The 15,293-nt window shown below is 49.2% G+C and overlaps 1 protein-coding gene across 2 annotated transcripts in view; it reads right to left on the bottom strand.

Moving 5' to 3' along the window:
- XPO6 (exportin 6) overlaps positions 1–15,293 on the bottom strand; it is a 55,499-nt gene that overhangs the window by 39,490 nt on the left and 716 nt on the right. Inside the window, exons 1-2 of one of the 2 annotated variants that reach the window (XM_066197929.1) lie at positions 15,032–15,050; positions 359–449 (exon numbers count right to left, since the gene is read on the bottom strand). In XM_066197929.1, the coding sequence (XP_066054026.1) occupies positions 359–410 (52 nt within the window). In that variant the 5' untranslated portion in view covers positions 411–449; positions 15,032–15,050. Of the gene's footprint in view, positions 1–358; positions 450–15,031; positions 15,051–15,293 lie in introns of those variants that run through there. The other variant, XM_066197928.1, reaches the window with a different exon arrangement.

Here is a 15,293-nt window from a genome sequence, read left to right as displayed (position 1 = left end):
ATTTAATAACCCCAGCCAAAGGGAATTGCTGTAATTCCTGCCTGCCTTTCCACGAGAACTGGGACAGCCTGGCTTTGCATTCCTAATGCTGAAGTCCATGCTCCATCTCCAGGCAGATGTTTTCCAGGACACACAATCCAACAACACACAGAGGAAACATCACTGGTTTATCATCCATAGGAGCTGCCAGGTTCCCCAAAACCCCAACCATGAAAAACCTTTCCTTCCATTCCCACCTAAGCAGGAAAAGGGGAAGATGTCAGTTCAGTGCAGGCACAGCTGTGCTGAACACAAGCAGTCCTCACTGCTGGGGGGTAGAAGTAGCACAGGAACAGCCCTTGGAAGGGGCAGAACTCACCTATCTCACGTTTGCGCTCATTTGTTGTGCAATTGTGGAAAAACTCCGTCATCAGACTCTCCAGAGCCCGCAGCGAGGCCTCTTCTGATGCCTGCGAATGACATTGAAGGAAAGAGATAAAACTCAATCCCACCCTGACACAGGAGGGTGGCATTAGAACGTCACAGATGCACCAAAATCCAACAGGAGCAGGACCAGCGCAGGGCAAGTAACCGGGAACTCACACTGCTCACTGGTGCCAAGGAGCAGCAAGATTTGTCCACTGCAAGTCAAAGCTTTGGACATGAAGGACCATTTACTCAGCTCCATTAATAAGGACAAGAATACAACAAAACTCCTTTATTTTGGTGGCATTCAGGAATTTTAAGGCAATAAATAATTCTCACAAAGATGGCAAGTTGGAGTAAAGATGTTTTCAGATGTTTGGAAATCATAAATATCCTATCATGGGAAGCATAAACTTTGAGGGGATTTCTCTTGGACATCAGGAGGACTTTCTTCCCAGAATGGGTGACCAGATATTGGAATGGGCTGCTTGGGTTGGGGGTAGAGTCCCCATCCCTGGAGGTGTCCAAGGAAGGGCTGGATGTGGCACTCAGGGCTCTGGGCTGGTGTCAAAGTGGGGATGGGTCACAGGTTGGACTCAATGATCCTCGAGGTCTTTTCCAACCTCAGTCATTCCATGATCCTGTGACCCCTGACACCTTTTCCTGTCTTTGCCTTGGTGCCATCCTGCTGCTCAGGAAGCTTGAAAAATCCAGGGATTTCCAGCACTCTAAAAAGCAATATACCAGTATTCAGCAATCTGATTCAAGAAGAACAGCACTCCCCTTCCCCCACCCCCCCCAATTTAGGTTTTATTCTTAGAAATCATTAAAGTCCTGAAGAAATTATCAAGATTAGCATCCAGCTGTAGTTTTGGAGCACTCTGGAGCTGGGATGGTTTTATTCTGGCAAGGTAACAGCCTTAGAGACAGTCCTGCTACAGCACAGACCATGCCATGGCTGTGTCTCCAATGTTTTCAACCCATACTACCAATAATAAATGCATCAAGATTCAAGCCCAGACCTTCAAGCGCAGGAACAAAATAAACATTTCAGAAAACTGAAATTTCTGCCTCAAAAAAAAAAACCCCAAACAAAAAAACCCCGAACCCAAACCAGAAACAAAAGCGTTGCCTGGCAGTCTCGTGCAGAGAAGAGCACGTGAGACATCCTGCAGAAACACTCCAGGCTTCTGCTAATTCCCATTTCCATGCACAGCAGCTTTCCCAAGGGCCAAGCAGCAGGAGCCCCTCCTGACTGGATGAAGCCCCAGCAACACCAGAAACTCCACAGTGAGGGCTCTGCTCTCCAGCAGCTGCAAGTGGATGCTCTGCAGGACACCAACCATTTCCATTTACAAAGGAATACTGAATTCTATCCTACCTTTCCTCTTCCTGCCCTGCTTTTTCCTTTTTTTTCTTGCTTTTTAAAGCCCTGCTCTAGAAACCAAGGACTACTTCAGCAAGAGAGGTTGGTAGTGGGAAACTGGCTTAAAACAACCAACAGTCCAAGCAGAGCCACCTTTGCAGCTCAAGTTTCCAGCTTTACTCCATTTATACCTGGGCTGCAAACTTCCCTTCAGCCACAGATCAGCCTCCTGCCAGTCACCATTCCCAGCTAACAGCACTTCTGTGGCTGAGAGACTCACTGTAAAAAGAAATATCTGACTAAGTGGAGTCTTTAATTACTTATGATATGGCCACACTGCCATTTGTGGGAGCCAAGTTCTCCTAAGCTTCTCCCAGGCAGATCCATACAAACAAATCCCGTATTTTCCTAAATCCCTGCACTTTCCTTCCCTGCTGCTCAACACAGAGTCTCACCAGCAGTTTCTGATGCCAAACCCCCAAAGATGAGTTTCCCAGCTCAGTTTGATGCAAATTCCCCCAAGAGCTGCACTGCTCTCCCACTCCACCTTCTACCATCCAATACGATCACCTCAATCCATGGAAAACTTTAGGTTCATCTCAGGGTGGAAGGGCTCAAACATCTCTGGATACTTAATTCAACCCTTCTTTAGCAAGAGCAGTTGACATAAGTACATTTCTTCCAAGATTCAAGGAATTTATGTCCTGCTTTTGGAAATAAATTATGGAGTTCTTATAAATCTTGAGTATCTGCCTTGTCCTCCCCTGACTTCAGCACTGTGATTTGGAAGATCCTACTCCTTAGGAACACAGTCAATCTTCCAAAGCAGAACATCGTGATCACGATGTTCAACATGTCAAAAGCAGGAAGGAAAGAAAGCAGAGAGCACAACAGGAGGATTTCATGCCAAAAAGCCCAGGCTGCAGAGCACCTAAGGTCACCTTGGGGACAAGGACACAGTGGGACCTCCGAGATGGTTCTCTGCCCACATTTGACGTCTTGTGGCTCTTTGGGAGGTTTGGCCAAAGGAAGACTGAGAAGGAAAAATTGCCTGAGGTAACCAAAGCCCAGCTCAGGATCCCTTCTAACTCCAGCCTGGGTGTACCAAGGACCTGCATTTGCTGCTGCCTTTGGGTATTCCTCAAGTTCCCCAGATCCTGGGGGCACCTGGTCATCCCCCAGCTGTCCAGCAAGGCTCTGATAAGGAGGCCACTGAGATAAGGAGGCTGTGCAGAGCTGCAGGGGAAGGTGGCTGCACCTGGACCCAGACACCTGGGAAGTTGATCAGTGAGACTCCAAGAGAAGTCCAGCTGTTTGGAGCACCTGGGGATGTACCTGGAATATCTCCTAGTGTTATTCCCAGGTTAACAAGCAGGTTGCTTTCTTTTAGGGCTCCCTGTTTACTCTGCATTGAGGAGAAGTACAAGCAGAACCAGCAGTGCAGAGTTCAGGCTCTCCTCTGAAATTCTGGGGCATGCATAGATTTCAAATTCCAAGGTTTTCAAGGAAAGTGTGGACCATTAGACACAGAATTTACCCCAGTTTTCTAGGTCAGGGCTGGCAGTTTGCCTCACTTCGGTGAGGCATTACTAAATATGCAACTATTGAAACAGAAATACTTCCCAGTCCCTTTCAGAAGTCAAACCTGACCCCTCTCACCCCTAGTGCCTCCCAGGGCTGGATCAAACATCAAAAAAATAGCATTTCTCTCTTCTGCCAACCATTAAAGGAAAATATATTCAGTTCTCCAAGTCTTGGTTGCAGAGCAGGTAACACAAGCTTTCCCCATGAAAACTCTGCAGCTCACAAAAAGCAGGGGAGATAAGAGGTGCCACGTCACCATCCACTCCTGCTCCACTGCCTCAACACCACGGCTGAGTTCTGACCCACAGGGAGGGTCCTGGCTGCCAAATTCAGCAGATCCAAAGGTGATGTCCTTGTCACAGCTCCCTTAGGGGAACAAGGCAGTGAGAGGAGAAAGCAAGCAGGGCTCAATCTAACACAGCCACAGATTCCCATGTTCCAGCAGCACATCCTGACTTTGACCTGGAATCTGGGTCAAAATAGCATCACTGGGAGGTGTGTCACAGGTGACTGTCCCCAAAGCAGATGCCTCCAAATGCCGAGCTGGGTCCACACCACACCGAGCAGGCAAGCAGCAGCTCAGCTCCAGCTCTGCCCCTCCTGGAACTGTCCCATCTGATCTGAGCAGGACCTGCTGTGGATGAGGGTGGGAGAGCCACTGTCAGCCTGTGTCCTTCCCATCCCCTGTCCCCTCACGTGTTTGCTAAAGGTGTTGCACACCCCTGTCAGATGAGGGGTGGAGCTGCTTACTCATTCCAGTTATCTCTGGACTCCAACCCTCTGCGCCCTCCTCCAGGCAGGGAAAGGAGCTCCAACAGCTCCTTTTCCTGACACAAAATACAAGATTTGCCACCAAGAACCTGCACATCCCACAGCATTCTCCATCCACCAAGGCACCACAAGAAGGGCCCACCCCACTGGCTGATTTCAGGGCTATCTTCCAGTTACATTTTAAGCTCTATGAGTCATTAACTGATTTCTGCTGATTAAGGGGAGAAAAAAAAAACCCCAAACCTGCCAACCTCCTGCATTTCAGGCTGTTCAATATTGCAGCTGCACCTCAGTGTGGCTCTGGAGAAGCACAATCTTTGTACCCTGCTGCTGACTCCATCACAAGCTCAGATGTAGACTATGACTAAAGCACTGGGGCAGAACGAGTTACTCATCCAGCTCCTGCAAACAACAGAGCAGTGATCCTTGGGTTGCAGTTTAGACACTGCACATGCACTTGAAGAGCAGATACAATGCTAATTTTAGTTTGCATATCACCCAACACAACCACAGCCTTTAAAAAAGCACCTGCTCGTTCTGCAAGACATGGAAGTGCTTTCTAAAGCCATTTTCTCCACAAGTGCTTTCATTTAGAGTTCACTTCCTCTTTTTTTTTTTAAATTTCATTTTACGCTCTCTGAAAGGATTTTTTCGTTCGGGGGAAAGCTTTTCTCTACTGCTTTGCCATAAAAACACAAGCTGTTAACCTTGCAATGTTTGCCATTAGAGCATCCATCACACAAACGATGCTCTAAATACGGCAACTCGGGCTGGTGACAACTAAGAGAAGGGTTAGGTCTGCTCAGTTTTTCCCTAATGTGTTTGCAAATGGATATCACTCTAAGACAAATTTAAGACATTCCCTCTCCGGAGCTTTTTTTAGTAAGATGTTAATTGCGGCTGCAACGTTACAGAGGTGACTTCATCCTTCAGGCAGCGCTGGAGCACCCTCCTGATGTGGAGGGATGGATTCTCCACCACACAAGCTCCCAACACCTCCTCCAGGGGCAGCGAGGAAAAGCCCCGACTCTGCTGCACCCCAGGAGCCCTCACGGCAGATCAAACCCACCCCGTTCTGCATCTCTACTCTTTATTTAAAAATGGGAGTTCTGTCGGGGACTCGTTCCCACCCCCTGCAGCCGCGGTGGTTTGAATTCCACCGCCCACCCCGTTCATCCGTGCCCGCAGTCCCTGTGCAGTCCCTGCTCCCTGTGTTTAACACCTCCCAGCCCACCGAGCCCCCACAGCGTGCACTGATCCCTCTGCAGATCCCTCTGCAGCTTCCTCACTTGCTGGAGCCTGCCTCTCCATCCCAATCCCAATCCCTCCCAGCCCCCTCTCCTGCCATTTCCAGTGCAAAACACACAGCCCAGCACAGCTCAGCCTCCTCCCAGGGATCAGGATTCGGATTTTATCACATTGATCTGTTAAAATCACTATCAGCTATGTCTACCAGCTTGTGGGCAGCTCTTCCAGGAGAGGAGGGACTGCAGGGGAGCACACGATGAGAATCCCGGCTGATGGAAAAATTCCCAGCTGGAATTGCTGTAATGCCACCAACGAGCCAGTGCACAGGCTTAAAAAAAAAAAACAGACAAGAAATTTCATCCACAGCACCTGTATAAAATAACTCATCATCACGCTGTCATTGCTAATTGCAATGTCCCATCCTCTTCCACCTCGAAGCCTTCTGCTTCCAGTGTTGTGCAGTTAATTAATAGCACAGTCACACACCTAAGAATACAAACAACTACACTCCAGCTGCTGAATTTTCTTCTTTCTCTATTATTTATGGTCAAGCCTAACTTAATGATGCACCTATGTATTGTGACTATTACCACCATTAACATCTCCATGTACTGAGGTAGCAATTTACTCATTGAAGGATCAGCAGGGTGTCTCAGAGCCCCTCCCTGCCCCAGCCCTAACACAACACGGTCATGAAGAGGTAGATCAGAAATCACACTCTCAGAAAGCTTGTGGGTCATTTCAAGCCTGCTCACAAAAACCTGGAGAACCCCATGGTCAATCAGGGCAGTAAAATTCATGGAAGAAGTGCACTGTTATTTTTAGCAAGAACAGCAGAATTACGAAGTGTTTTTAAAAAAGTTGCAGGACACCCAACACATCCTCCAGAAAAGATCAACCCATGCAACAGGGAGGCTGAGCTGGGAGCTCAAAAGCAGTGTTACTCATCATATTTAATCCTTTCCAACAATACCTGTAGAATTTGGGGGCTCACCCTCATTGCCAGGGTCTCTTATCAGAGTGTGACATGAGCCCACAGCATACATGCTCCCCAGCAGTGCTCTGCTGATGCTGGCAGGGCTCAGCCTTCATTCTCAGTTTCCTTGTTGCACCTCAGAGATGTTTTTGTGGTTTCAAGAACCGAAAGCAGACTGGGCCCCGCTCTGCTCCCAGCACAGCTCAGCTCCTGGGGCCGTGGCAAGACAGCTCTGGCTGCAGAGCTGATCCCTCTCCTGCCTCCCTCATTCCAGAGACCACGACTTCAGCGCATCACTAACCACACAGAGAGTTTGAAAACTCGTTATAGTAATTTTTTTTTGCTTCAGTTGTGGGATAAAAGTCACAGATAGCTGTTGTACCTCAAGGCAACTGGCAGAGGAGCAAAGGCACCACGCTCGTCTCTATGTCCCTGAAGTCCCAAAGCTCAGGGCCAGCTCCAGAGCTGCTCAAAGGCCTCCTGCCCGGACAACTCCCCCCTTCAGGAACCTGGCTGCACTTCAGGAATCAGAGTGTTTAATTCAAATATCACCTAAGGACTCAGCAGGACCCCAGGCTGAGCAGTGCAGCGTGGAACAGGCCATGGAGAGCCAGCAGAGTCAGCCTGATCTCTGCACCAGAGATCATCTTACCTGGAACACTGCCTGCTCCACCAGTAATCAGCACCTTTTTCAATACACAAGGGATCTGATTTCTTAAACGCTCTTGGACAGGCAGATTCAGTTAAACCAGGCATCAGGTTTGAAGGCTGAACTTTGATTAACAGGCTCAAGTGTCTGAGTACGATTCTTTCTAACCCAGTAACTCTTAACCCACATAACCAAGCCCAGCAGGCAGCGTGTCCTCCACCCAGCAGCTCCCTGTGCCTTCAGCACCGAGGAAATCTCTTAGAAACCCAGCAAAGGAATAAAACAATCCCAGCAGGCTGGAATAAGCAAAGGGTGGTTTAGGCACAGTGCTGTTTCAAGCAAAGCTTGCTGAAGATGAGCCCAAGAGCAATTTCTGGGTCCCTGACGCCCAGGAAAGGCAGTTGGTCACGTGCTGCTGACTTCCTAATTGATTTCTTGTGGTTTAGCTGCTGGAAAGGGCTCAGCAACTCAGTATTTTCCCAAACAAGCAGTTGCTAAAATAACAATACGCAGCTGAGAAGTGTAGAAGCACCCAAAGCAGATTCCTCAAGATCAATACCCTGCACATCACTGAAGCACAGCAGGCAGAGGTGGCTCCGGAGTCACTTTTTGGACTTGCAACTTAAACCTGACAATCCAGCCACAGCCATCACGCTTTCCTCAGCAGACACTTGGCTCAGTCAGTTCTCAGCTGCTGGCCACCACTTTTTAAGCCATCAACAATAAGAACTTTTCATTTTGTGGGTTATCAGCAAAACCAGCCAAACAAGATCTGCTTGACACAGCTGAGCATCTGCCAAGGGTGCTGTGCTGGGCAGGGGCTGCTTCCAGAAGTTCAAACACTGCAAGGTGACTCTCGTTGTCTCAGTTCAGAATTGACTTAAATTCCCCCCAGTGAAGTCTAGAAACTCACACCTCTGAGACTGCATCACTCCTTTCACTTCACCCTCTCCCTTTGCTGGGTTCCCCACCCCCTAAGCAGCTTGTGCCCCCTTGCAGAGAGATCCCATCCTCCACTAAGGCAATGCTCGTGCAGGAGCCCCAGCACCACGGCCACAAAGAACAGAACTCTTCCCTTTTCTCTACCTAAACAAAGCAGGCAGGACCACAGGGCTGCCCCAAATGCAGCTTCACTCACTTTGAGACAACACTTTTTCCAGAGGTTTGGGTGAAATAACCCAACTTCTAAACAGGCAGGTGGAAAAAAGATCCCAAGGAATCCTTTGGAAAGGAGTAATTGGTGAGGAAAGTATTTGTGAAGAGAATAACAAAAATCCTTATACAAAGTATTTGTAGAAGGTGTTAAGAAAAACACCCTCATCACCTTACTCCAATGGTCCAGAAATGAAGAGATGAGCAGCAGTGTCCAATGAACTTGCACTGTACCCAGCACAGCCTTCTTAGCTGAAGTCTGTTTAAAAACCCCACACTTATCACAGAATCATGGAATGGTTTGGGCGTGAAGGGACTTTAAAGCTCATCCCACCCCTGCCATGGGCAGGGACGTGTTCCACTATCCCAGGTGGCTGCAAGCCCTGTCCAGCCAGGCCTTGGACACTTCAGGGATCCAGGGGCAGCCACAGCTTATCTGGGCACCCTGTGCCAGGGGCTCACCACCCTCCAGGGAACAATTCCTTCCCACTCTCCCATCCATTCCTGCCCTCCGGCAGTGGGAAGCCATTCCCTGTGTCCTGTCCTTCCATCCCTTGTCCCCAGACCCTCTCCAGCTCTCCTGGAGCCCCTTTAGGCCCTGGAAGGGGCTCTGAGCTCTCCCTGGAGCCTTCTCCTCTCCAGGTGAGCACCCCCAGCTCTCCCAGCCTGGCTCCAGAGGGGCTCCAGCCCTTGGGGCATCTCCGTGGCCTCCCCTGGACTCTCTCTAGCAGCTCCCTGTCCTTCCTGTGGTTACAATGACTCTTCCTACAGAGAACACTCTTCATGCTTTTACAGGTGAAAAACTGAGACTTAAAAATGCCCCAACTCTTGTTCCTCCCCACTTGTGGAAAACGTAGCAGCTCCTTTGACCAGAGAGAAGACAAGAAAAGAAGATGCCCAAGTGACAGGAGTGAAGAACCTGGTGTGGTTGTGTAGCAGCTCGAAGGAGTCCAAGATGCAGGAAGAGATTTTTAAAAACACATCTCAAATCCTTCACTGTCAGCAGAGCCACAAATAAACCCTTATTTATCTCAGCCTCCAGACAAGTCCCAATAATACCCAGGGAAAGGCTCTGAATCACAGTTGTTTGTAGCCCCAAGTGAAGGAGTCTCTGGAATTATGCACATATGCAGAGCTGGAAATGGGAAGCACCAGGGCAAGCAAAAAAGGAAAGTGAATGTAAGAAAAAACCCAATTATTCAGCATATTTCTTAAAGGAGCACCTCTACTCAGATGAAGCTCCAGCAAGCAAATCTTGCTGATTTTTCTCCAGCATCCACTCCTGCAGGATTAAGTCCATTACCACGGGGAAAAACCATCCCAACACCTGGCTACACAACATGCAAGGTTTAGGGCAAACTTGGGGGCAGGATTATACCTTATCCAATACATTACAGCACGCCTGATTTCAAAGAAGGAACATGGAATTTGCAGAACCTCACTCCTTGTCAAAAAAAAAAAGAAAAAAAGATTGTGATACTCTAAATTTTATTCCTGGCAAGAGCATTAAAACTCGTGTTGGGCATTTAAGAACATACAACGAAGCTACCATGGGAAACCCCATGGGAATAACTAAGATTTTTGTTCATTAAAATGTTTTCAAAGGACGGCTCACGCAGGGAGAACATCCAGTCCAACTGCAGAAAAACAAGATGTTGACATCTGCAATGCTTCTGCACTTTGGGGCATTTCACAACTGCACTTTGCTGCTCACCCCTGCAGCTCCGGGACACTCGGGGTGTCCAACCCCAGGGGAAGGTTCCAGCCTCTCTGCTCATAACAGGAGGCTCTGCTGGGCCACTTTGGGGATATTTGTCCTGAGGGGACCCAAAGGATCACCTCGACCCAACCAGCTCCATCAAGCACCAGCAGAAAACAGGAAAAAGCAGCTTTTGAAAGCCAAAGCTGCCTTTTCCCCCTGCAGCTTTCCCAAACCCAGCAACCCCTGGGATCAGAGGAAGGGCTGGTGCAACCCCCAGCCATGACTGGGAGCAGGAACTGCCCCCTGAGCTCACACTTCCACACCAGACACCACAGGTCATGGATCACTCTGTCCTCCTTCACACTTGCAAAAAGGAAGTCAAGGAACTGTAGAAAACAGTTTTATCTCCCATAACCAAAGGATTAGGGAATGGGACGAAGAACAACAAAAGCAGCCACGCCAAGTAGTTGGTTTTGCTGTACCCTCTCCAGACCCTGATTTTAAACACCAGGGAAACCACTACTGAGCCAAACTGCTCTTCATCCCAAAGAAAAGGTGGAATTGCAACGCAGAAGAAACCTGCTCTGTTCTTACTCAATGAAGCAGCAGGGAACCAGCTGAGCACAACACAGATTTTTCAGGCAAAACATCCCTCCAAAGGAAAAAAACCCTCTCATTCCCCTCTGGAAAGCTGCATCCAATGCTGGCTTTGGCATCCTGACAAGCCAGTACACAAAACAGATGAGCACACTCCTTTCTCCAAAGAGGGGACAAAAAGGAACCAGGACAATCCCTCTCGGGAAGAACGCCACGCTGCAATTAAAGACCTAATAAAATATTAAGTCAAAATGCTAAAAATACACACAGAGATCCAGCCACAAGCTTGGAGATGCTGGAACAAATAAAAGATAATTTAGAGCATGAATGCAAAGGGCTGGAAATAGGAAAAGAAATGGAATTCTGGGAATGATCCACATAGGAGAAGGGTCAGGCAAGATCAGAGGGGAAAAAAAATAAGGAATTTGTGGTGCTGCTAGAAGAGCCTGGAATAGTTCTGGTGGAGTGGCAGTATCCTGGAGTGTAAACAGAAAAGAGAAACATGGATAAAGAAAGGAATCAAATGTCTGTGCAGGGAAGGTAAGATTGGAAAAGAGTTGCTTCACCATAAGCTGTAGGTGCTTCTTAGCCCTGGAGAAGCTGCATCATCCCAAAATTCCAGAGGACAGAGAACCCACAGATAAACCCCAGGGGGTGCCTGGATGAGTAGGAAAGTCCTTGACCATCAGAATCAGGGAAAAAGCCAATTGCTTTTCCTCTACCAAAATATTAATATTTATATTTTGGTTGGAACAACGAGGCCTACAACAGAGAACAGGCACATGGTGCACACTTCATAAATGCTGGAAATGGGATTCCAAAAGTGATTCTATATAAATGGGAGTCTGAACATTTTATTTCGATAAGACAAAGCAGCAAACACCTTCTTTTCTTTCTCTCAAATAAGAAGGTTGCCATGTTGACACCTGGGATGCAGAGAAAGCCAAGGCTGCAGTGACCCAAATACAAATACAGTCCCTAATAGGAAATATCCGCTGTCTGATAGAGGAAAATGATTTGGAAGGATTTGGGGGCACATTCTACCAGACACACATGAGTCTATACATCTCAAAGCTACATTTTCTTCTGCTTTGCATATACTAATGCACAAATCCATTAACAGCAGCTACTCTATTCCTAAATGACACCACCTAACAATGTGCAATTAATTCACCCAACTGAACCCAAAGTTCTGGGAGTTTTCAGGCACCCATGCATGGAGTGATCTCTGCACAGCACTGAACCCCATGGCAGGAGCTTTGTGCCACCTGCCAGATTTTAATGCTTTTCTGCTGAAACAATTACAACCACCACCACCCATCCATCAGCAGCAGCCAGTGGAAATGAGCTTTCCAGGCTCCTTTAGTGAACCTGGAGGCTCAACCGTTTTGCCTTGATAGCTCCTAGTCCTGCTGCAGCCTGCATTTAGCTGTCCAGGTCTTTGAAATATGGATGTAGTGGAATAATTATAGGTCCTGAAAGGGATTATGTGCAACCACTCTGCTAAATGAGCAGTTTCTTCTGAGAAAAACCTCCGGTCTTGGAGGAAGCATCTGAGCAGGGATCAGCTCTCCCGCTACATTTCCCATTCCTGGTTCATCTCCAGAGATGGGAAAGTTCACCAGCATTAATCATCATCTCCAGTTTGCTGATTTATTGGAGGGGAGATAACTGGGGGGCACACATAGTCACAATATGACTTGCTGGCCAAAAAAGGAAGCCAGATGTTGGAGCTGAGGCCAGAACTTCCGAGTTCCTACTCTCTGGTTTCTCTGCTCAGCAGCTGATTGAGTCAGAAGGGCTCCACAAAGGGTTTGCTTTCACTTTAACTGGCCATGAAGGGGCTGCACTGAGAGCAGACACAACGTCAGGCTTAGGGGTGTCGTTTTGACGCTGCACCTCAGCTGGGGAACAGAGGGAGGGGACAACACCCTCACCTCCCTCTTCATCCCAAAACCTTACTGTGAAGCCAAGCTCACCTCGACACTTTCTGCCTGTGCAGCAGCAGCATCCTGCCCATCTCCTCACAGCACAGCATCCCCGAGCTCACCTGTGCCAGGAACAGCAGCACAGCTCACGGGCCCAAATGTCCCCGGGGTGATGGTACAGCCAGGCCAAGGGGCTCTGCAGGAGCAAGGAGCTGCTGCTCCCTCCTGTCACAGTGTCCTAAGGTCACCTGCAAACAGCAGGAGTGCTCCCCAAGGCAGCTCTGGTTCACAGCCACAGCCTGAGGCAGCCTCAGGGCCACCAGCTCAGCGAGGCTGACACAGAATAGACAGGAGCTATTCTGGTAATTGAGCAGGAGCTCCTTGGCAACCACGAGCACCAGGATAACCCAGGGCTCACCAGCATTACCTGGCAGGACGTGCTGCAATCCACACACACTTCACTCCTTCCTCAATGAAAGGCTCCAACCATCAGCAGGCAGCTTCAGGCACAAGAAAATGACAGCACTTACTGCTCAAACACGGGAAGGTGCTAAGAGAAGCTACGGAATAAAAGCCAGGATGCTGCTGTGGGAAACTCAGAAACATCCAAGCTGCAGACACCCACTGCCTGCTCCCATTTCAGCAGCTCAGTGTGCCTCACACAGAACAGGGACACGACATTCCCTGGATCTGGGCTGCCCCTGCCATTGTCTGTTGCCCGCCTGGGAGGCCCAACCTGAGGGAAGTGTCATTTGTTCTGGGAGAAGCCTGCCTGCAGTTCTCCAGCACCTCTGCATCCCAAATCTCACACAGCAGCATTTCCTGGAAGTCCCTGCTCCTGAGCTGTTTCAGTTGCTGGCAGGATACCAATCTCACATAACTGAAGAATGCATTTCCTAGGAGGCAATCACCGAAATTCCAGCCTCACATGGGAGCTGCAAATGCAATTCCCAGGGAGCGGTTTGTTCAGGAGGTCCCAGCTGAGCCCCCAGGGCTTCAAGGATGCTTCATCTTCACCAGTGGAAGGAACAAAGGCGAAGGAAAGAGTGAGGAGATACAGACATGGCTTATTTGGACAGAAAACAAATCCCTTCAAGGACAGCTCCATGAACAATAATTACATTGAAGCTCTTCATAAAATCCTCCAAAAGGATCCTAAAGGTGAGCAGGAAACAACATCATAATCTGTGGTCTGTGGAAGAAAAGCTTGACGCTGGATCTGCTGTGTGTGTTTAGAGGTGAACTCCACAGAAACCCACCTGGATTCTGCAATATCCTGTTTTCCCTAGAGAGACACCAGGGCATCCTCACCCCTTTTTTCCCTCAGGAAGCCCCAAACTGGACACTGCACAAGCACTACTGGCACACCCAGCAGGCAGGAGCAGCCCCAGGAACCACCACACAGAGCTCTCTGCAAACACCTCTGAGAGCAAAGCACGACCAAAGCTTCCCCTGAACCCAGATTTTCAGTGGCATTAAGATTTCTGAGCCATGAGTGGCAACTGAGCCCAGCAAACAGGCACTTGTTCTACAACATTTGTAGTGCCTGAGCTCACTGTGCATCACTGCTGCATTCCCTCCTGCCTTCCCAATTCCCTCCCAAAATTCCTGCCCAGTTAATCAAGCTCTAATTCATCCCTGCTCATACCCTTCCATATCAACCCCATTCAATCCCACTAAGGAAAATCTGCTCCCAGCAGCCTGTTATTCTGGAGCAGAGTTTAATTATGTTTTATTTGTTCCCTGTGTGCCTTCCAGCAGCTCATCTTCACACTTTCCCAACTGTTTCCGGGAAGGAGGGTGCACTAGCAGCAGAACATGCCCATCTGTAGGCTCCAGGGAAATGGGAGCAGAAGGAAAATCTTGCACAGGAGTCACATGATGAGTTACAACAGTAAATCCTGCAGCACAGCCCAGGGACTGCTTCTCAACTTCCACAGGCAGGACTTGTGGCTGAGCCAAACAGTGCATGTTCAAGGGGGAAAAAAGAGAAGAAAACAAGGTGTAATTCAGGAGGACAAACGTGTGTGTCCACAGGGAAGGGAGGGGAGAACCCACGAGTCCTTCTGCCACCTGCAATGGGAAGGGGACACTCCGGCCTACCAAATCCATTTAGTCACCTTTTTTGAACCTGGGGTGTTCACTAAGAAGAATCCACCTCAAAAATGTCACCCTGTGACTGAAGTTAAACCCACAAAGGGCTGGGACACGTGGCAGACACGTCAGGAGCCCACCCTGAGCACCCTCAGCCACACCCACCGGCTACTACCACAAAACACTGCCAGCGTTTACCGAGGAGACCGTGTCCCACCCCAGCAAAGCCTCCCCAAGAGACTAATGAAGCTCAGCAAAGGGGCTACAGAGATCCAAGTTTCAATAAAACACCAATCACGTACCAGGAGCACATCACAGCGAGCAGATGTGATTATCTCAGTTCTTGGGTGAACAAATTCACAACCAGGATCCCAAATTCCAGGAAGAAAGGGGCGCAAAGCCTGATCCTACAACACCTAAGGCAGGTTCAGCTAGAAGGGGGTGAGAACTCGGCCAGAAACTCCGGCCTGTGCTCAGTGGGACTCTGGGGGTAAGGCAGGGACAGAGCTCCAGGAGCAGATCCAGGGCTGCTGAAAGCATCTCCCCACTCCCTGCCCACCTGCAAAGGGCACGCTGGTGGCTTCCCTTTGTCATCCCAACAAATCCTGGGACACAAGGTCTCCCTGCGGGAAGGAAAAGGGGAAAACAAGGACAGCTCCGGGATGGTGACGGCGAGCAGCGCGCTGATCCCCGGGAGGCAATTCCCACCTCCCAGCCCGGCTCCGCGGGAGATCAGAGACCGCTCCTCCGGCACATCACAGCGGGCCGGATCTGTCCCTGTGCCTCCCGGAGCCCCGGCCGGCGCTGCGGGGAGGCAGCTG

The sequence above is a fragment of the Chamaea fasciata genome, unplaced genomic scaffold, assembly GCF_029207755.1.
Source record: "Chamaea fasciata isolate MVZ Bird 193981 ecotype frontalis unplaced genomic scaffold, bChaFas1.0.hap1 SCAF_16, whole genome shotgun sequence".
NCBI lineage: Eukaryota > Metazoa > Chordata > Aves > Passeriformes > Sylviidae > Chamaea > Chamaea fasciata.
Note: the sequence above shows the minus strand (reverse complement) of the source record. Positions and strands in the feature narration are given on the sequence as shown.